Raw genomic sequence first — 22,571 nt, 5'->3', positions numbered from 1 at the left:
GACACGGTTCATCTTCAATTTTTGGTATCTTTGGTTCCCAGTTTGCTCTTAGGCAAAAAAAAAAGGCACCCAAACAGGCTAGTCCTCATCTCACCCTTCCCATCCAGCTGCTGCCTCACAGAAGGGGCAAAATAAAAACTCTCATGTACTAGCAGAGAAATTCGCAATGGAGTAGCTTAAGTAAGGATGGGAGATAGAAGGTGTTGGAGAAGACATCCAGGCTTTAGCTACAGGGCATGCATGCAGAATCACAAAACAAAGGCCAGTCAGGGAAATCAGAGCTTCGTGAGAATTAATGGGGTTGTTTCCACATGGCCACCTTATCTGCCAATGTAAACCCTTCCAGTGAAAAAAAGGAAAGCTACATATAGGTGGGGAGAATTGTTGGTGAAATTATTTGTGATATTTTTGCTAACAGTATGCCCGAAATCCTGGAGCAAGAGTTAAAGTTAAGCACTTAGTCTGTATAAGTAGACTCACAGAAGGGAACCATAAAGCTTATGGAAGGGAACTGTAAAGCTGATCCACAGCTAAAATAGAGACCAATTGCAGGAGCTTGTTTGCTTTGCAGAAGTGTGAGCTTTAACCCTCTCTGAATGCCTATGCAATGCTGAGCTTCTAGTACAAAAGTCTGAAGCAATGCAACAAACCAACCTGTCCATGTTGTGCGAAAGAACGTACTGACACCACCAGGACACAAAATTCTATGGCTGAAAATACCCACAAAAATCATCCAGCCCTTCTCCATTGCTCCAGGACATGCTCAGCTCTTTGTGCCCCAGATATTTCACTAACCTTTTCTGAAACCCTCAGTGAAGCCTTCAAAGCCCCTCCAAATGACTTATCCAGTCATCCAGCCATTAAAAAGCTTTTTTGTTGTATAACTTGTATCGTTGTCATTGCAATTTAAGTCCATTATTTCTGCACAGAGAACAGATTGTTTGCTTCCACTTTCTAAGAGCCTTTTATGTACTCGAAGCCTGCTATCAAGTTTTTCAGTACCTATTTACGACCTACACAGCAGCAATTGGTGGCAGGGGCTTTGTAGACAAGATCAGATAGACCTTATGTGCTTAAATTCTGTCCTTGCTCATTCCATAGCAATCATGACAAAAGAATGCAGGAAATAGGACAGAAGTACAGGGCTACAGCTGAGACACCGTTAGCTTACTTGAAAGGAAAGCATCCATAGACAGATGCGCTGTTGTGTTTTTATTTTGATTTATATTTTTAACTCTGACTGATTCTAAAGAGATGCTCTGAAAGACGTGCTTTGTAGAGAAGAATGGATGGGTAAGCAGGGAATAGGTTGCTAATAGCCTTACAGATGAAGAAAAACAGACTGCACCAGAGTGAGAAATTTCAGAAGGGAGTCAGCTAAGAGCTTATGTCAATGACATGGCCGAGGGCTGATGGTGGAAGGACTGCCCTCTCTTCCACCTTATTTCAAGCATTAGAACAGTGTCCAAGCCCAGGGCTGTGTCTCCCTGCCCCCATGGCAAGTAGGGCTGGCAGTGGCCACTGTGATAATAGGGAAGACCTGAATCCAAGTTCACATCACAGTGTATTTACAGACCTTGCAATTATTCCACTTACTTTCCACATTGATCTTGGCTTGGGTCTTGTCATCAGGACTCTCGCAGCAGTAAAAGCCCCTGTCTGCAAAGGAGATGTCCTTAACTATCAAGATACGCTTTGTTCCCTCAGCTTTGATCTCTATTTTTTCACTGGGCTTCAATACAATGCTGTTCCTCATCCACTTGACTTCTGCAGGCTTGGTCAGCTCTACCTCCAAGGTCACCGTGTCTCTCTCTTCAACAGTTTTAGGCTCCAGTTTCTTCTTGAATGAGATTGAAGCCTCTGATAAATGAGAAGAAATAATAGTAAGAACACAGAGAACCCACAAAACAGTTTTTTAGAAAGAATTTAAATGGTGGTTCCAGTCCCAGTGCATTCAGGGGAACCCTATTTAAGGAAGCAACATTCCATACCGTTACCATAATCAAAGGAAAGGCAACATGAAACCCACAAACCACAGCACCAGTGACAGCCTGTCAGTGGGGCATTACGGCCCCTTACCTCGGACTCTGAGATTGGCTGTGCTTTCTACGCCCTCAGCATTGGCAGAGATTTCAGCTGCATCTTCCAGTGTCAGGTCGGTGATGGTGAGGCTGTGGTTGGTGTCCTTCTGTGAGATCACGTATTTCTTACTGGCTTCAATCTTGACACCATTCCTGTACCAGGTGACCACAGCATCACTGGGAGAAACAGTGCACTTGAACACAGCCTCTTTGCCTTCTTCAGAAGCCACGTTGTTGAGGCTCGTAACAAATTTCACCACTCTGGGAGCTGATGGAGAAGAAGAAACCACTTAGGAGTACATAAAAGATGTGTCCCTAAGTGTATGAGCTCCTGTATGTATCAGCACCTTCAAAGAGCCAACGGAGTCAATGATTTTATTGGAAGCATCAGGTTTTATGACTCACAGTAGATGATCACCATAACGCACACTCACATCTCCTGCCTGTAGGTTGTATCTACAAAGATGCAAGAGGAAAAGAGGCAAAGAAGGGGTAAAAAAAATCCCATCTTACATTTGGGATGCTTAATTCCAGCCTTGAAGGCTGATTTGCCCGCTTAACAGCTGTGCTCTTCAGAAACAGTTGTTCCACAGCTATATAGAGAGGAAGAGACGTTTTGTACTTGGTTGTTAACACAGAGAACAGCATAAACACACAAATAAACTCGGCTTTGCAGTGTTGTAATGGCTGATGAGGGAACCCAAGGATCCTTCCACACTGTCAGCCTTCATTTCCAGAGACATACCTTTGGGGGTGACGGTAACGCTGCTCTTGTCATCTCTGGACTCACAGAAGTACTCTCCCTCATCCTCAGCCCGGATCCCTGTTATTGTCAAGGTTCTTCTGACCCCCTCCTCATGAATCTGGAAACGTTTGCTGGGTTTGATCTCAATTGCATTCCTGCGCCACACCACCTTCCCTCTGGCATGGCTCACTTCACAGGTCAAAGTGACACTGCCTCCAATCTCAGCCTTAACAGCTTCGAGCTTCTTGGTGAACTTCACTGGGATTTCTAAGATGCAGAGGAAAGAAAAGAACTATGAGAAAGCAGAAGTTAAGAAACGTGTTCTACAAAACCAAATAAAAAACCCCATGAACAGACAGACTCGGGGATCAGGGAAGGCTGAAAGAAACCCAAAAGATGGAAATCTGGAGATTTTATCAACATGGAATTATATTATCATTATACTTCTGCAACGTAAGAACAGTGCCTTAAAGAGGTCTAGAGACTACCTTCCTATGCCTTTAATCTTCTACCTAATGAGATGCATGGTGGTTTTTTGCTGCTATTGTCGGTTGGTTGGGCTTGTCTCTTCTTGCTGCTTTTATTGTTTTGTTTTTTAACATCAGAGTCTAATTTTCCTGACTACCATTAAAAATCTGTACAGATGTAAGAACCCCAGCAGCCACATTTGTATTTCATGTCACTAGAGACACAGTCAATGGAGTCAGAGATCTGGGAATGTGAGACATTCAACCTGTTGATTGGATCATGACCTGCCAGCAACCATTCCCATGCAGTCACAGCCAAAGGGAGCTGGTGGGGTGCGTGCCAGCTGCAGATTTCTCCAGTGTAGGTGTCCGAAGGGACACAAACCCCATTCTACATCCTCCTCATCAGTTTTGACATGCTTAGCAGAGTCCGGAAGAGCTGAGGCTCTGTCCATGCCCTACCAACTGCTTTAGGAGGAGATAGAAACCATGTGATGACAGTGAGGAGCAAACACCAGTAAAGAACCCATTATAGTCTCTGAGCTCTCAAGTGGCCAGCAGAGGACAAACTTGGGTCTTTGGATGCAAGAAGGTCTTTTCTGGTCTATTGCTGAGGATGCTACGGTAGCTGCAACAGCAATTCAAGCATAAAGGTTGGAACAGCTTTTAAGAGAGATCAATCATCTTCACTTCATCCTCCCATAAGAAAAGAGCAGCTGTAAGGAAAGACACAACTTGCGGGCTGCAATCTGCTCACCTTTCACTTCTACTTTGAATTCCTGCTTGTCATTCTTTGTCTGGCAAGCATACAAAGCAGTGTCTGTGCTCTCTGCCAGGTTCACCGTCAGAGTCCTGGATGCCCCATCACTCTTGATCTCATACTTCTTGCTCGCCTTGATTTCCCTTCCATCTTTGTACCACTTAACTACAGCAGTTTCAGGTGTTACTGAAGTAGTCAGAGTGATGCTTTCATGCTCTTGAACAACGAGAGGCTCCTTCTGGACAAATTCCTTTTCGAATTTAGCCTCTGGTTCTGAGAAAGATATTGAAATAGGAAAATTAGTAACTTCTCAAATCCTTAAAGACAGCAGTTTTCAGTTTCCATGCCTCACAATTGCATACCAGCTCATCCGTAATCTGTTACAACATAAGGAATATGGCTAATATAATCTTTTGCTGAGTGGGAAGGAAGAAAATGATCCAACAAGAAATCCAGAGCTTCTGCTTAGAAGATAAAGCAAAGGAATGGAAATTAAAATATACATTTTATCTGCTACCCATGAAAACGTGTTTCTTACAAGTAAAATTACCTGCGTAATTCTGCTATCTCTAGAATTCTAAAACTAACTGAGAAGTATTAATATGCTGAGTATGGCCTAAGTAAGGCCTATTTTCTATTCATTCTACTCCCGTTCTCTTGGTCTCTTCATCTTGTACAACTCTTTGCCACAGAACTGGGAAGTTCTGGGACACACAGCAGCAGAGGGGATTGTCTTAATCACCTTCCTCCCTGTCTCTTTCTCTGCTCTTCAGAACGTCCCATGTCTGCTTTCAGCTACTGGTCACTGAAACAGATCAGGTGACGAGGCGTGCAATGATGAACAAAATCTATATGGAATTTCCTTAGTCAAAAATATCCCACAGCCAGATTTTCACCTCGCTACCACTACATTAAAAAGGAGAATCTAATCTGTGGTGTGGGTCATTGATGTTGTTCCAGGGGGAATCATGGCTGCACCATGCCCACACGGTATAACATAGTCTTCCTCTAAGCCACATAAACAGCTGCTTAGTGCTCCCAAAGCAAATGCTCACCAGTTGTTTCCAACTTGAAGGTCAGCTTCTGGCCAGCAGCCTCACAGATGTATTCTCCAGCATCTTTCTTCTCCAGCTGCTCCACAACCAGACGCCGTGTTTTGCCCACTGTTTCCATTTTGAACTTTCTGGAGGAGGCAAGCAGTCTTCCATCCTTGTACCATTTTACTTCGGTTGTATCCTGTGCTACTTCACAGCTGAGGGCGGCACTTTCTGTCAGGACAGCACTCACCTCTTTCTGCACCTTCTCCTGGTTTATAAACACAGGTTTTGGCTCTGAGTGAAGAAAAGAAAAAGTATTGACTGTGGGACTGAACTGAGACCATCTTGCAGGTTTGTATGTACAGGTTGGAAAAGGTTTAAGTAACCACTTGTGCCCAAACTGATAGCCTTCACTAGAGAATATCAGCTCCTCTGTTGAAGCAAAGTGTCAAATCTAGGGAAGAAAGAACCTAGGAACTGAAGGAACCAAGAGGGTCCTTGAACACCAGTCCCATGGTTGCAAGTCACTACGCGAACATATTTAACCCAAAAGAACATCTGTCCTGCGGGCAACCAAAAGCCCAAGTTCCTTTTACTTAAGACCCACCGTGAAACATCAAAACACATAAACACGTGATAGTAAAACCACTGGCTTGCCTTTTCATGACTCAGAACAGTCCTTCTGCCTTCTTGAACAGACTCCTCATGGCTTCTACCACTGCCACGACTGTGTCAAAGGCACAAAGGAAATATGCTCTCCCTACAGCACTCAGCACTCAGGTAGCCCAGCATAGTGGCTCGTAAAGTATACATGTACATTGTCAACTTCAAGGTTCCCTTTGACATCACAAGCTTAATATAGGTTAGGAACCAAGCAGACCTGGTCCGAAGGTCCCAGCGCTGGGAATCTTTCCTGCCCAAAGGCCAATTACCACCCAGCAAAGCGTTAGGGCATCTTGAAGGCTGAGGTTTCAAATATGTTATATCACAAATTGGAAAAGAAACATTCGCAACCCAACTCAGTGAGTGCTGATGCTGAAATGGCAAAGCAAGTAGATGCTTTACAGCTGAACAGAGGAGAAACTGAGCAAGCAAAACGTGAAAGGAAAGAACACTCCTCTGTTACTTAATTATTCATCTATTTATTGCTATTCAGAGCTGCTTTCATTTTAACACTGCTCTTCTGCTGGTTATCAGCACAAATTTTAGCTCAGCTGCTTTCAGGCTCACCATTGCTGGTCCAACACAGTGTTCAGAAATGCTTCAAAGCAGGATCACTCTGGGCATACATCTCTCCACTGCCCTCCATGTCTTACTATGAGTAGCAGACTCACCTATCCAGATGCAGCCTCCAACATAAAGGCACAGTAAACAGGCAGTGTGCTGCTAGGAGGAGTTCCTGCTGATCCTGCCACAAAAGGCTGCACACAGAACATGAATTCCATCCTCAGCACACATACTTGTCTTGGTTAAATGTTCCGGTGAACAGGAATTACACTTTGGGATCTCGGGCATTTGAATAATATCTTGAATGTTGCTTCCATTGTACGTATATCAGTAATTATTATTCTACAGACAGACTGAAACGGATCTTTGTGCCACACTAAAACCAAATACTTGCTACAAATCCAAGCAATCAAGTATAGGGAAAAAACCTCAGCACAGACTATTGCAGCTGGATCACTGTATAATAGAAACTAGATTTCACTTTACTATCCTCTGCTGTATTTCAGACAACAACTGTCTTACCTGTGACGTCAATCTTGAAGGTGAGTTTCTGGCCAGCAGCCTCGCAGCTGTACTCCCCTGCATCTTTCTTCTCCACCTGGCTCACCACCAGCCGACGCACTTTGCCCTCTGACTCCACCCGGAACTTCTTGCTCGAGGTGATCAGTTTCCCCTCCTTGTACCACTTCACCTCGGTCTTGTCCTGGGCCACCTCACAGCTCAGTGTGGCGTTTTCTGTTGGTGCAGCCTTCACCTCCTTCTGCACCTTCTCCTTGTTTGTAAATACAACTTCTGGCTCTGAGAAGGGAAAAAAAATCGTGTCCAAGATATGAATGTGCAAACTGCCCTTCTCGCTTACAGGAACAATGGAAAACCATCTCTTTGACCTGGCAGAACACACCTAAAGCTGCTAGAAGAACATGCAAACTGTGCCATGAAGGGTGATTTTCATTTGCTTGTCTGTTTGCTGTAGCTTTGTTTCCTAAAGAAGCTTTTAGTAATCTTTTTGTGACAAAGCAACTATCTCTGTGAAGCAAGGTAGGAGATCACCTGGGTGGTTCTTAAAGCCACTGCGCTGCAGTCAAAGAAGGAAATATTATGGTTGAAGCTGAGTGCAAACGGACAAATTCCTAGTGCCAGGAAATGTAGCATGCAGCATCAGAGACCCATATCATTCATTTCTTTTGATCCCAGTAGCTGCCTTTGTTATCAGCACTGGATCATTCTGTTCACTGCAAACAGTGATGGACCAGGACTCCACGTTCAGGACTTTGTCACTATTTCCCATCCCACCCTGCGAAGAGCCAAGTTTATCTCACATTATTGCATCTAAATGGTGAAATCCCCTCATCCTCCTGGAGCCACATTATTCAGGTCACTTGCAAGAGAATTGGGGGGCAGAGAGTAGGTCAGAAAGCAAAATCCTTTTTCCTACTCTGGAGCCACAACAGAGCAATGAATCTTGGATGACTCTCCACACCGCTTTCTTCCCCTTGCTGCCAACTCCTTGACGCCTCAGAAACATTCATCTACACAAAACCTTTCAGTTATATCTTCTCCATAGGATGGGACAAGACCTTACAAGATGAATAAAAAGTGGTCAGACGTTGGGCTGACACCCAATTGCTCACCATGATGCCCCTCTTCTAAATCATTTTGAGAATCAGCTGCACTTCACACTTCTCCAGTTGTACAAGTGTGTGGGGATAGACAGGTACAAGTACAACCTTCCTGTGTATGGATCTGCTCCCACAGCAATGGCAAACTCTGGAAGTTTTTAAAGGATGGAGCTGCCTGTCCTAAGGACTTTCTAAAGCTTTATAGAGGAGACACAAAGCGAAATATATTCAGAACTCTTTTCCCCATTTTCCCATCAGACCTAAACAATACCAGTCATGTTTCCAAAAATATGACACCCAACAGGAAATATTCTTATAAAAGAATAATCATTTTTCTAAATATTGTAGAAATTATTCTAGAAATACAAAGGCCAAAGAGTGCCCTTTCTCACCTGTGACATGAATCTTGAAGGTGAGTTTCTGGCCAGCAGCCTCGCAGCTGTACTCCCCTGCATCTTTCTTCTCCACCTGGCTCACCACCAGCCGACGCACTTTGCCCTCTGACTCCACCCTGAACTTCTTGCTCGAGGTGATCAGTTTCCCCTCCTTGTACCACTTCACCTCGGTCTTGTCCTGGGCCACCTCGCAGCTCAGCGTGGCATTTTCTGTTGGTGCAGCCTTCACCTCCTTCTGCACCTTTTCTTTGTTTGTAAATACAACTTCTGGCTCTGAGAAGAGAGAGATACATTAGTTTGGCCTCTTGAAAGAAGAGCAGGATTTTGGGAAGGAGTATGATGTGGAGAGAAGTTGTGCAATTTGTGGATGCCCCATCCCTGGAAATGTCCAAGTCCAGGCTGGGTGGGTGTTAGAGTAACCTGGTTTCATGGAACGTGTCCCTGTCCATGACAGAGATTGGAACTGGATGATCTTCAAGGCCCCTTCCAACAAAAGCCATTCTATGATGCTTCTTGTATGACTCTCCATGACTCTTTCTTCCCCTAGCTGCCATTTACTTCATGTCTTCAAAACATCAACTTATACAAAGCATTCCTGTAGTATTCTCTCACAAGCAAAGTGAGCCCTCCCAAGACAAAAGCATGCAAACACTGAGCACACACCCGACTGCTTGACACAAAGCCCCTGCTCTGAAACTTCCTGAGAAGCATCTGCATTGCAGAGTTGTTCCAGTGGTACAGGCACGTGGGAATGGAGAAGTGCAATCTGTCTATGGCCTCATTCCCACAGCAAAGGGAAATTCCTGAAGATTTTAAAGGATGGAGCTGCCTCACAACTGTATTTGGAATCATTTGTTCAATTTCCTCATCAGAAATAAACCACCCCAAAGATCAGCTCCAAAAAATTGAAGCATAGCAGGAAAACACTTACAAACTAATGACGGTTTTCTAAATTATTCTAGAAATAGGAAGGAAAGGCCAAAAAGTGTTCCTTCTCACCTGTGACATGAACCTTGAAGGTGAGTTTCTGGCCAGCAGCCTCGCAGCTGTACTCCCCTGCATCTTTCTTCTCCACCTGGCTCACCACCAGCCGACGCACTTTGCCCTCTGACTCCACCCGGAACTTCTTGCTCGAGGTGATCAGTTTCCCCTCCTTGTACCACTTCACCTCGGTCTTGTCCTGGGCCACCTCGCAGCTCAGCGTAGCATTCTCTGTTGGTGCAGCCTTCACCTCCTTCTGCACCTTCTCCTTGTTGATAAAGGCATCCTCTGCTTCTGGAATTGAAAGCAAATGAGCAAATTTAAGACATGAATCTTTTCTGCACAGCCTTTCCACCAAATGCCCAAATTCATCTTTGAATTGTACTGTTGAGGGCAACGTTCCCTATCACATTTCCTGACAGTGCTATGAGCTGAATGCCAACATAACTATATAAACTGTCAGTGAAGAACTTCCTCCCTGCCAGACCAAAACAGCTTAGATAGCCCTAAACTTGTTTCCATCTCTAGTACTATCATGTTCCAAAATCTTCACAAAGAAAGAAATACCCATTTCCCCACTGTCCAGCAGCACACCAGCATATGCAGTCATATGTCTGTTCCATACAAGGGGACAGGCATTACATTGTCCAAACAAGCTGACAGCTGTAAGTTGCTTTGCCAGCAAAAGCCAGGTGAGGGTCAAGGTTAAATTCTGTTTAAGTCATAGTGAGGAAATGTATTTTTCTCACCTACTTATTTCTGAAAACAGTTCTAATATCTCATGAGTTTTCAGGGGCAGTAATAAAATGTTTTCCCCTATGGAATTATAGAATGGTTTGGGTTAGAAGGAAGCTTTAAAGATCATCCAGTCCAACCTCTTGTGGTGGTCAGGGACATCATTCACTAAATGAGGCTGCCCATAGTCCCCATCCAGCCTGGCCTTGGACACTCCCAATGATGAGTCACCCACAACTTTCTCTGGACAGTCTGTTCCAGTATATCACCATCCTCATCATAAAGAACTTTTCTCATGTCCAAACTGAGTCCACTAGCTTCACTTTTGAAACCATTGCCCCTAGTTATGTTGTTATAGACCCTGGTAAAAAGTCTTTTTCCACCTTTCTTATGAGACTCTCCTAATAAATAGAACGCCTGTCTTCCTCCATTTCTGGAAAGAAAAGCACCAGCTTGAAGCCTTTCTATTTTTTTAAGCATTTCCTTTGTACTTGCCATTGAGAAGAAAACAAAAGATAATATGGGAAAACCATTTTAGTTGCAGGTTTCTTTAATTTAATAGAAACCACCAATGCCTTCTTCTAGCATTGTGACCAAATGCTGTTTCTAAGACTATTGAGGAAGAAGCACTTGCAGGGGAGTGCTTGTGCCCTGAAGATATCTTTAATATTCTTTAATTTCCCCTGTCATTATTGACTTCTATTTTCCTATCACTGCATCTCCTTGAGATCCCCAGGGGAATTCCCCAATTATTTCCAGCCTGTCTTAAGCTTAGGCTACCCAAGTCCTCTGCGTTCATAGCTTCAAAAGGCAAACAGACTGTGAAAAGTACATGAGTTAAACAGAATTTAAGCACCATCTACATCACTGACTGCTGGGGTTGAATGTGCCAAGCTACTTAACTTTCCCTCCTTCTTTGCTGGGGGGTTCAGTACAGTAGAAAAGTGTTCTCTCTCACCTGTGACATGAACCTTGAAGGTGAGTTTCTGGCCAGCAGCCTCGCAGCTGTACTCCCCTGCATCTTTCTTCTCCACCTGGCTCACCACCAGCCGACGCACTTTGCCCTCTGACTCCACCCGGAACTTCTTGCTCGAGGTGATCAGTTTCCCCTCCTTGTACCACTTCACCTCGGTCTTGTCCTGGGCCACCTCGCAGCTCAGCGTGGCATTTTCTGTTGGTGCAGCCTTCACCTCCTTCTGCACCTTCTGCTTGTTGATAAAGGCATCTTCTGCTTCTGCAGATTGGGAGAGCGTTTAGGATGCACAGGTATACTCACACTGCCCAGTGTGTTCAAAACCAAACGCAAAATGCTGCTTGTAACAACTTCATGTATGTTGGCCATTTTGGAATGGTCTCATTTATACTAAACGTGATCCAGATTAAATACATTCTGTCTATTAATTACCAATGACCCGACACTTCATCGTTCACTACTATGCTATATATATTCTTCATATCTTTAAATATCCTTTGTATTCATACCATTAATTATTCTTCATACCTTCCATATTTTTAAATAATTAAGGTTTCTGAGCAAATATTTTCCTTTTTAAACCCAGAGCTGTTTCTAAAACAGCTCCTTGCATTCTCCCCCAATAAGTGGATGGGAATCAAACTACACTAACGCAGCAGAGAAGGATGCATTACGTGGATCTCATGAGATCCTTTTTAACTTAATTTCTCTGTGGTTCTTGGAGCTTTGCATAACTTGTCCCTACAAAGTCTGTTTTTAGATGAGGGCGATATTCTTATGAGTACATTAATCAAAAATTGGAAGCAAAAACAAACTGAAAATATAAGCATGTCGTGCTCTGTGATATACAGGTGTCAGGAATGACTCTCTGAAGTGCCATTTACACAGAACAATGTGCTCATGCAGTACTGATGTGACTCCTGATTAGGTGTTCGTTTCTGTCCTTGTCAACAGGAGGACTTCTTTCACTGCATACCTACAAACCAATCCCAGTTCTTTACCAAATCCTCAATATTGTAAATAAGGTTTAGATACTGAAACTCAGAAGCCACTGCTAATTCTCAGTAGTAAAGAATATGACATCATGAAACAAGTTAACTGCACTTAACTTCAGCCACCTGAGCGTTAGGGTTGATCTCGGCTCCCACAGTAAGATATTCAAGCTTCAGTTTCCCAATGAGAATGAGGGATTTGAAGCTGTGCTGTACTGAGGTGGTGACCTTCAGAGGAAGGCAGTGAGTGATTCGCCTCACCCTACAGCAGACACCTGATGGTGGCAGCTCACTCCTCAGACTGTACTGACTACAACTGACCATACTCCAGTTGCCCACATTCAGGCATCTTGGGCAATTTGACATGCTCAGTGCATCCAAGATGTCTTCATGAGGCTGGGAAATCTATACGGCACTCTCAGGAGAGCCTTCCCTTTCTAACACAGCAGCTGGACACCAGCAGGGATCTGTAGAGAATTTCAGGTAGAACTGGAAACCAAGTGGGACTCGTGGGCCGTTCTGTGATGAAAAACATCTCTCTCACCTGTGACATGAACCTTGAAGGTGAGTTTCTGGCCAGCAGCCTCGCAGCTGTACTCCCCTGCATCTTTCTTCTCCACCTGGCTCACCACCAGCCGACGCACTTTGCCCTCTGACTCCACCCTGAACTTCTTGCTCGAGGTGATCAGTTTCCCTTCCTTGTACCACTTCACCTCGGTCTTGTCCTGGGCCACCTCGCAGCTCAGCGTGGCATTTTCTGTTGGTGCAGCCTTCACCTCCTTCTGCACCTTCTCCTTGTTGATAAAGGCATCTTCTGGTTCTGGAACTGGAAAACATTAGGGAAAATATACATTAGATATAAGCAGCTTGTGACTGGAAGACATTAAAAGTTGCTTCTGTGTTGTACAGGGCCATTTCCTGGAGCAACACTGCTTCAGTGTTTATCACACATTATAGTGCATCCTCAACACAGTCCATATGGTCATCCCATCCCTCTGGGTAGTTCTTACTATCAGCTGGGACTCCTAATTTTCAGATTTCTTCTAATGAAGACAATGACAAATCTTCATCTGCGTGTCTTTTTGATATTGCTCCACTCCACACTGGAGATCAGCCAAATGCAGCTCAATTATGAACTGCAGGCCTCAAAATTAGGAAACCATGGGAATTTAGGAGCATCTGAGTATCTTACGTTATGACTGGTTGTTGTACAGAAAACCATCTTTTGACTCAACCCCGTGGCAATGATATAGCCCTTAATATGGTGAATACTTGGCCTACATTAGATTTGGTAGCTCGGCTTTATGCACAAAACATGGTTTTCTACCCTCAGCAACCCCTGATTCTTCAGAAAACTGGCTGAGGTAATCTCCTCTTAATACCTAACACATATAGAATAAAGTGTTAAAGCCCACCTTACCCTTTGTGTCAACAAATGGAGCTAGGATCAGAAAGATATCAAGTGTAATTAGTTAGGCCTACACACTTAAAAGATTCAGTTAATCACCTTGCTAAGTGGGATAGATTGATACGTTGAAACTTTTATTGATTACTTTAATGACTGTTTTATCTGGTTCTCCTTTTCCCAACAACTGGTTGCTGATAACTTTCATGCTAGTGTGTATTTGAGGCATGGGAGAACAGATAAACCCTAAATAAATGGGCTTCCATTTTTATCCCGTGGTTTGCCCTACAAAAAGCTGTAGAAGTGCAGAATATTTCTGATGCATTTACATCATGGACTTCTCTAGTGCTAGCCAGCTTCTAACAGCAGCCCAATAGTGAATAAGCTTCCTAAGCCTGTTTGGGTTCCAGGAAGGATCCCAGGGTCCTGATGTAGATACCAAAGCAGAGGCTCCAAGGATGAATGCAGGACTAGCAGGTGTGAGGGGGATTGACATTGCCTTTTATTTGCAGTGGAGACATGGAAGACCAGTCATCCAGATCATTCATGCAAGCATATTCAGGCATGCTCAGCTCAGGTGACTGGGAAGGCTCCTGCTCCCCTGCAGTCATGGCAAAGCCTTCCATGACCTGTCCCCTATCGCCTTCCTCCCCACTGTCACTCTGTGAAGCCTCTTGCTGCCATCCTTATCCCTTCCTTCATGACTTTCTCCTCTGCATGCTGTCTGAATTCTGAGTGGCAGCAGCTGCCCGGGAGGGTAAGTTCAGGTCAAGTTCCTGTGCTGCTGACCGTTGCAGTACGTGCAGTCCCAGGATTCACACCACAGCTCTACCACCAGCACTGCTGTCCACTGAAGGCGAGGGAGCAGGGCAGCAAGCCAATGCAAGAATGCAGTTTATACTCTCTACATTTGATCTCCCTGGCTGTATTGACTGTAGAAGTACCATTGTCTCCACTCGTCTTCAACAGCCCCCGTTGTGACTGATGACTTTCAGGGGAGGTTCAAGTTGGATGTTAAGAAAAACTTCTTCTTAAGAGGAATGGTGATGCGGTGGCACAGCTACTCTGGGAGGTGGTGGGGTCACCATCCCTGGATTAGTTACCATGGAGATGTGGCACTGAGGGACGTGAGCAGTGGGCATGGTGGGATGGGTTGAGGCTGGATGTGGGGATCTTTGTGGTCTTTTCCAACCTGAATGATTTTAAGAAGATCAGAAGACTTGCTCATTAGCAAGACAACAAACATGGCCCGTACCAACCAGGTGATGCAAAACTTCTCACAAATGCATTCCAGACAATTTGTAGATCAAGCAACACTTTGGTAAGAGCTCAAGGACACACCATGGTCTGCATTAAAAACTGAGTGAAAAAAATAGAACGTTTCAGCTTCTATCCAAAAACTTAGATGATAAATACAGAGAATACATTAATTAAACAAGTCCCAAAACAGCTTGTTTAAGCAAGTGCTATGCTTAAAATTACTTGCTAAAAATTAGCAAGTGTCCAGCTTTGGGCTGAGAGAGAGAGAGCTCAAGGGATGTACCAAACCATATGGCAGCAATAAAAGCTGGGGGGGGAACAAAGAGAAAGGGAGAGTTGTTAAGAGCAATCTCTTTGCCCAAGAAACTACAATGCATTATGAGACCTGTTTTTCTTGAAGTGGCTGTACATCTGCCCACCAATGGGAACTGGCAGATCAGTTCCTTGGTTTGCTTTGTTTGCATGCACAGCTTTTGCTCTACGTAGACAACTGCCTCTACCATGAGTTCTCACACTTCTACCCTTCCAGTTCTCTCCCCTGTCCCATATGGGGACAGTAAGTAAGCAAATGTGTGGTGCTGAGTTGCTGCTGGGTTCAACCACAGTAGAACAGATGGAGTTATTCATCCTTTGCATTCTTGCCCTTCAACACTAAACACTTCTATAGCAATAGGGAAATGTGACCATATCTTTTAATGAGCTTACAAAGTGATTTACAATAGCCAGAAATCTGCCACAGAAACACATCTTAAAGCTACGTGAGTAGTCAGTGTAGATGACATTTCCAATTTCTGCCATCGTTTGCAAGTGAAGTTCCATTAAGATCAAGGCAATGGAGCTTTGGCCCACTTCAAATAAGGATTTCAGCGTGCACCACAAATACTGAGATAACGAGATGGCAGAATCAGCCCTTTTTACTATAGTTTTCTATAGGTTTCCAAGGTGTGCAGCACTTGTTTCCTTTAAGCAAGAAAGCCTAATCTGCATCCCATAATGCTCAACACTGAGCACCTAACATTCAAGATGTCCTTAAAATGGGATAGTTTTGTGCTACCAGTGGAACCCTGGGGTAGAAGAACCCTGAAAAGCTTTCTGAGTGCAATGGTAAGAGGATAAATTAAGACTCAGAAAGCCATTGCACTTTGGGATAAGCTAGTAAGGTGAGGATTTCTGTAGTGAAAGAGCCAACCACTCAAAGAGTACTCATAATCCCTCCTGACTTTCACACCAGATCGTTTTGCAGTGAGTGCTGGACTTGCACGTCATGTTACAGTGGTACACATGAGAAATACAGCAACGGTAGCTAGGCAAGCACTCTCCACGTATGGCAAAGGAGGAGGTATTACATTACCCTGTGCAGCCATGAGGTCACCCAGTCTGAAAGAGAACAGAAAACCTTTGGTTTCTGAGGCAAACAGCTAATAATAGCCCTCAGCTAGCAAAATTCAAGTGTAAAACCATTACATTTCTGTGTTTTACACCTCTGCAGTAATATGTGGGCTGGCTTCGGCTGCTGAGGATTAACTTGGTTGATTCCAGCTGTTGCGATGGTCTTTCTGTCATCGTTCATATTTCATTTTCTCTGACAGATACCTCCCAAATCTACCCTTCCTGTAATCCACTCGTCACTGAAACTGCCAATTTCCTGAGCCAAAAGCATGAGCTACACAACTCATGAAACCGATCCAAAGGCCCCAGAATCACATCCACGTGGTGTGGGAACAGTAAGAGCCGATAGTTTAGAGTCTACACCACAGGCAGCAGCAAAACTGTCTACTACAGGAGCAGAGATATATTGCACACCAGGTAATGAAGGATCAGAATGCCCCAAGACGGAGAGAGCAGCAAAGACTGCAACCTTTACAAGGGAACAGAACGCAAGCTATGCCCTGCAAGGACACCAGGTCTCCAGCCTGTGTGTGAGCAGAAAGGCAGTAGACTCCCAGTACAGTTGCTCCTCCACATAGCTGATAAAATGCCAAACCTTGACCAGGATTAAACTTCAATGTGTTCAGTGCCGTAAGAACGAAGAAGAGAAAACAGATTCCCTGTCCTGATCAGCTCAGAATACAAGACAAGAACTGTAAAGTTAACAGAGAATAAGTTGACTTATAAGCAAAAGCCAGTAGAGTGCAGCCACAAATAAAACAGAAGACAATCCCTTGTCATCAGCCAGCTCACAAATGGTCACTCATAACGCAGCTGTGCCCATGGCTATCTGGAGCCTAAGTTAAAATTTACCAGATCTTGTGCAAAATATACTGACACCAGAGCAATCTCTACTGCAGTTGGAGTGAGAGATCTGCCTCTGTGCTAAACTAGACTAATGAGAAATGTACAGATAGAAAAGTATAAATGGATTCATGACTGGTCATTACATCTACAGAACATGGAACGAATGGTTGTCAACTTGGGATTCAACAAGTCAAAGGCAAGTGCAATGCCTCTGACCAAAAGCTCTTAGGACACCAACAACTAAACCTTCTCAGTGCAGCCACAGTAGAGATCTGTAAATACCACTGTTGAAATATCAATTGGTAGAGCAGTGTTGCACGTTGTTGTACAGATCACAGTTGGACATCCATGGACAGCTGATGATAAAAGTAGTCGTAGGGGAAGAGCTGGATGAAACGTTGTTAAAAGCAAATCATAATTTTAGCTGCACGTTTGTAAGCATTTCTTTTCATCCTCCCCAAAACAGTTTCATGGCAGAATCATGAGGACACGTTCACATAGACGTTTCCACAGCCAGGCTGTGGAATAAGAAAGAAAAATTTGGTTTTGGAAGATATGATATTGTGCAGAGAAAAGATGAAATGGAGAAAATACAATGACTTTCAGGCATGATGGATACCGCCCTGGAAGAGGTTTTTCAGTGCAGTGCCTGCTAGCAGAAACTCTAGATTCAACACCAGAGCAGAAGAAGAATAACAGGCAGTTGAGTGGCTGGTATCAGGACACCTACATGCAACAAGTGTAATTGCTGTGCCCTAGAAAACCTTACTGAAATATTAGCTTAGACAAACATCAAAAGGCATTATTTTTACTTTCCGGACAGACAAAAAAAAGGAGCAAAGAAAAAACAGACACAAAGAAAAGGAAATGAAATATCAACCAAAATGTGTTTCCTACCAGTAACATCAATCTTGAAGGTGAGTTTCTGGCCAGCAGCCTCGCAGCTGTACTCCCCTGCATCTTTCTTCTCCACCTGGCTCACCACCAGCCGACGCACTTTGCCCTCTGACTCCACCCGGAACTTCTTGCTCGAGGTGATCAGTTTCCCCTCCTTGTACCACTTCACCTCGGTCTTGTCCTGGGCCACCTCGCAGCTCAGCGTGGCATTTTGAGTCAGTACAGCCTTCACCTCCTTTTGTACCTTGTCCTTGTTTGTAAACGCATCTTCTTTCTCTGCAGGGACATCACAACAGTCACACAGTGTTTTGCTGTATTCTGCTGCAGAGCTTACTCCAGTTCCCCCTGTTTTCACTAGACTTGCCCTTCACAGGGAACATCGTGATGCCTCATTAAGACAGGAAAACACTTTCCTCTGTATTTTGCCTTGGGAAATGATAGGCATACGGGACAAAGCTAAACATTTCGCAGTCTGAGAACAGATTTGGACATGAGATTTAGAGCACCTGCATGCACTGCTGAACCTCCTCCCTCATCTTTTTCTCTCCTGATGTCTCTCTGCAGTTCCAATAAATCAGAAGGGAACAGCCCTCTGGAACAGGTTGCCCAAGGAGGCTGTGGATGCCCCATCCCTGCAGGCATTCAAGGCCAGGCTGGATGTGGCTCTGGGCAGCCTGGGCTGCTGGTTGGTGACCCTGCACATAGCAGGGGGTTGGAACTGGATGAGCACTGTGGGCCTTTGCAACTCAGGACATTCTGAGTCTATGATTATTTGTATTTTCCACCTAATTGTGTCATTCAAATTTTGTAACCAGACCTCTTCAAACACTTCCCCTTTCCTCTCTCCTTGCACACCTGGTGTGCTCTTGCACTGTAACACTGCAGACACCAGCTGACTGTAAGAGGTGCAGTAGTTACCCTCCTTGCCTATTGTTTATTGCAGTTATTCATTCCTGGATGTAAAAGCACACGTATAAAAGCGTTGCTATGACACTAGATGACAAAGCAAGTCCTACAGCCAAAATGTTTCGCACCAGAGAGGCTGTAAGTTGATCCTCCAGATGCAAGGCACACAAAATGAAGCGTTACTTTATCTCTGGGATTCCAAGCATTTTCTCACCTCTGACTTTCACTTGGAATGTTGCTTTGTCATCTTTTGTTTCACAGCTGTAGCTCCCTTGGTCTTTCAGGGTCACATTTTTGATGATGAGCTTGCGGTGTGTCCCCTGGGAGATGATGGTTGTCCTCTGGTCCTGTTTCACCTCTGTTTGATCTTTCTTCCATACAACAGCTCCGCTTGCGGCTGACACCTCACACACCAGCTCCAGGTCTTCAGAAGGACTGACTGATATTTCTGGAGTTGTTTTGGGCTTGTTGACAAAATGAATGGCTTCATCTGAATTAAAAAAGAGAAAGTGGTTTACATCCTGACTCAGGCTTATTCAGCGCAGCATTAAGATACAGTTAGAACTGATTGTAATTTCTCTGCTCATTACATTTGCGTGATCAAGTTTCACCTCTGGAGGTTCTCACATACAAACATGTGCTTGATTCTCCTGTGTAAGGAATGAGTAAGTTCTAAGCAGACAGATCTTATTTTTTTTCTAATCAGTTCTGTATTCTGCACGTGTTCTTCTGAAGCTAAAATGAAGGCAGCCAAGTAACGTGTTTGCAATACATGAACAAACCTATTCGACATCTTGTCTCTAAGCTAACAAGCAGCATTTGATGAGCACATCAGTATTTCATGCCCTTCATTCCATCCAGACAGAACCTGCCTGAGGAGCAAGGTGATGGCTGTCAGCTACAGGCAGTCCCAGCTTAGTATTGCATTTCTTATAGCAACAACTGTTGCTTTCAGTCACTGAATATACCAAGGCCAATTGCTATGCCAGGCACATTTATGGCATCAGTGAACAACTAATTTGTTAAAAATTGTAATAGATAGGAACCATCTATTCTTTTAAAACTAGGTGACCAAAGAAGAACAGTCCCTCTAGAGTCAAGCTGTTAAGAACTAATAGCATCAATCAATATCACGTAGATAGATTACTTCCCTGCCCTAAGACCATCTTGTGACTATTTGGTGCTCCTAATTAAGCCCTCTTATTGGCTTTTTTGTCTGAGCCATGTGATGTTTTGTGATAGGAGTTACTGCTAGTGTTCCCTTAACCCTACACCAAAGTAGGAGGTATCCAGTCTCAGGGAATCATGCAGGCTTCCTCTGTATTTGATGCTCAGAGACAGCCCTAGAACCTTTTAAATCTTATCTTAGCTCTCATCCAATAATGTTCATCAAACAGTGCAAGTTGTCCTTTGGTGATGCCTTTGTTCTGCATCAACCAGTTCCAACAGAGTCTTCTTGGCTTGTTTTAGATCAGTTTTTCAACGGATAAAGCCAGTGTCTTTGAATAACACTCAAAGTGAAATTGCAGAATGTATGATCCTCAACCAAACAGAACTGGAGGTGGGATGCAGAGTGAACACCTGAGCCAACACCGCCCGCAAGCAATCCTTCAGTATCTTAGGAAACTCTAGCAACCCCAAATCCAGTGCTGTGCTTGATCTACCAGCTCTGCTGAGCTTTTAGTTAGCTGATGGTGAGCATCATGGTGGTGATGGGTGAGCAGTTGGACTAGAGGGTCTTAATCAACCTTAAGGATCCTGTGATCAGAGTAACATGGATGTGCTGTTAAAGGTCACAAGCGCTGCACTGCAGCATGAGCATACACAGTGAAAGGCTTTCAGTAGAGTTTCAGTTTGCAACTGAGTACTGGGTTATGGAAAATAGGCTCAGGATATAAACCAGAAAACAGACCTTAACACCAGGCTCTGTGAATGCAGACAGATGGATTTCACAGATATTGAATTTCAATGAAAATTTCTTGTGTTTTTTTACCCTCCAGCTCCACCCTGAACAGGAACATGTCAGCAACAAGCATTACTCCTCCAGGCTTGGCCTGACGGTGCTTTACTTGTACAATGAGCTAATGGCTGTGCTTACAGCACCTCAGGGAGACACCTCAGAGATCACAACATCCTTTGGGTACAGCAGGAGACACTGAACTCTCCAAATGTGGAATTTAATTTGTCAAAAGGGGAGACAGGATTCCCATGCTAAGAACTTAGGCCCATTTCAGTCATAGTTTCAAAGATGATGTTACGTGCTGAGGCAATTCAAGAACTAGAAGAATGAAGCCCAGATGTGAGGGCTCAAGTCGTGACTCCAGCCCCAGCTGGCTGTTCTGAATTCATCACAACACAGTTATGTTATTTGCTCGTACTATGGATTTGCACAGGGACAACAGTAAGGTCAGAATTGCTTAAATGGTGCTGTGCAATCTTTGTCCTAAATACTGGAAACCCACAGGGTTGAAGGCTGAGGGGAGACCTTATTGCCGTCTTCCAGTACCTGAAAGGTTCTTACAGTGAGAGTGGGGCAGGTCTCTTCTCACTAGTGACAAGTGACAGGACGAGGGGAAATGGCCTCAAGTTGCGCCGGGGCAAGTTCAGGTTGGATATTAGGAAGAACTTCTTTACAGAAAGGGTGGTTAGGTACTGGAATGGGATACACATGGTTAGGGACTGGAATGGGATACACATGGTTAGGGACTGGAATGGGATACACATGGTTAGGTACTGGAATAGGCTCCCCAAGGAGGTGGTTGAATCGCCATCCCTGGATGTGTTTAAGAGCCGTTTGGATGTGGTACTCAGGGATATGATTTAGCAGAGGTTTTTTAGAGATGGGGTACTGGTTAGGCTGCGGTTGGACTTGATGATCTTCAAGGTCTTTTCCAACCTGGGTAATTCTATGATTCTATGACAAGTAAAATGAATGAAGTCTGAAGTGCTTAACACGGATTGTGATCTCATGTTTGCCTCGCAAACTTACCTGAGACTTTCAAATCAAAAATCAGAGTGTCATCTCCAATTTTGCAGGTGTATGTTCCCTCATCTTCTTTCGTTACAGCTGAAGCCACGAGCTTATGCAGTTTCCCTTTATCTTCCATTGTGAATTTCTTACTGGTCGTGATTTCTTTGCCATTTTTGTACCACTTCACCATGACGTTGGCTTCAGAGGTCTCAGAAACAAATTCAGCTTGTTTTCCAGCAACGGCCCTGATAACTCCTCCAGTTTTCTCTTTGTTTACAAAGTTTGCCAGTGCTGAAACAAAATATGGACACATAAAATATGTATGATGGTAAAGAATTGAAGGGCATTGGTGACCATGAGGTATTCATTTATCATGAGACCAAACGTATACGTTTAATCCTGGTTCTAATTGCTAGATTCTAATTCAGAAGCTGGCAAATTGGCAGCTTTTATAATGGTTTTATAATGTACCAGATTATCTTATCTCCAGAAGTTGAAGGACATACACTGTACAGGGGACAGAGCCAAAGGAAGAAGCCCAAGGCTTCAAGAAAATGTCTAAAATAGGAAAACTGAGGGAAGAATTGGAACAAGCAAACTGGAAGGAAAGCAATGGAGGGTGTTCTATTACTGCATTGTAACCTCCTGGCAAACAAAACGAGCCTAAAAGATGGAGATATCACTTAGGACTGAAAAGAAAAACAAAATTCCTTTCTGGAAATTAACTGGAGCGCAGAATTTAGATGATGAAACTGGCCCTTATTAACGCACAGTGGAATAATTGACTGCAAAGATTTAACATCTCACCATTGTCTTAGGCAAAAGTTTAAGCCTAAGGCCACGGTCCCATTTTACTCTGGGTAATGGAGTTTGTTTTCCAACTTC

At 44.0% G+C, this 22,571-nt stretch overlaps 1 protein-coding gene across 1 annotated transcript in view; it reads right to left on the bottom strand.

Moving 5' to 3' along the window:
- The window catches only part of OBSCN (obscurin, cytoskeletal calmodulin and titin-interacting RhoGEF), a 167,003-nt gene that overhangs the window by 118,382 nt on the left and 26,050 nt on the right, over window positions 1–22,571 (bottom strand). Inside the window, exons 8-20 of the mRNA XM_072328332.1 lie at window positions 21,705–21,977; window positions 18,930–19,205; window positions 17,810–18,085; window positions 12,557–12,838; window positions 11,006–11,281; window positions 9,331–9,606; window positions 8,329–8,604; window positions 6,840–7,115; window positions 5,109–5,384; window positions 4,051–4,326; window positions 2,827–3,093; window positions 2,080–2,349; window positions 1,597–1,860 (exon numbers count right to left, since the gene is read on the bottom strand). Coding sequence (XP_072184433.1) covers window positions 1,597–1,860; window positions 2,080–2,349; window positions 2,827–3,093; window positions 4,051–4,326; window positions 5,109–5,384; window positions 6,840–7,115; window positions 8,329–8,604; window positions 9,331–9,606; window positions 11,006–11,281; window positions 12,557–12,838; window positions 17,810–18,085; window positions 18,930–19,205; window positions 21,705–21,977 — 3,564 coding nt within the window. The remainder of the gene's footprint in view (window positions 1–1,596; window positions 1,861–2,079; window positions 2,350–2,826; window positions 3,094–4,050; window positions 4,327–5,108; window positions 5,385–6,839; window positions 7,116–8,328; window positions 8,605–9,330; window positions 9,607–11,005; window positions 11,282–12,556; window positions 12,839–17,809; window positions 18,086–18,929; window positions 19,206–21,704; window positions 21,978–22,571) is intronic.

Source organism: Excalfactoria chinensis, chromosome 2 (genome assembly GCF_039878825.1).
Source record: "Excalfactoria chinensis isolate bCotChi1 chromosome 2, bCotChi1.hap2, whole genome shotgun sequence".
In the NCBI taxonomy this organism is placed as follows: Eukaryota; Metazoa; Chordata; class Aves; order Galliformes; family Phasianidae; genus Excalfactoria; species Excalfactoria chinensis.
This window is presented reverse-complemented; position numbering and strand designations above follow the sequence as displayed.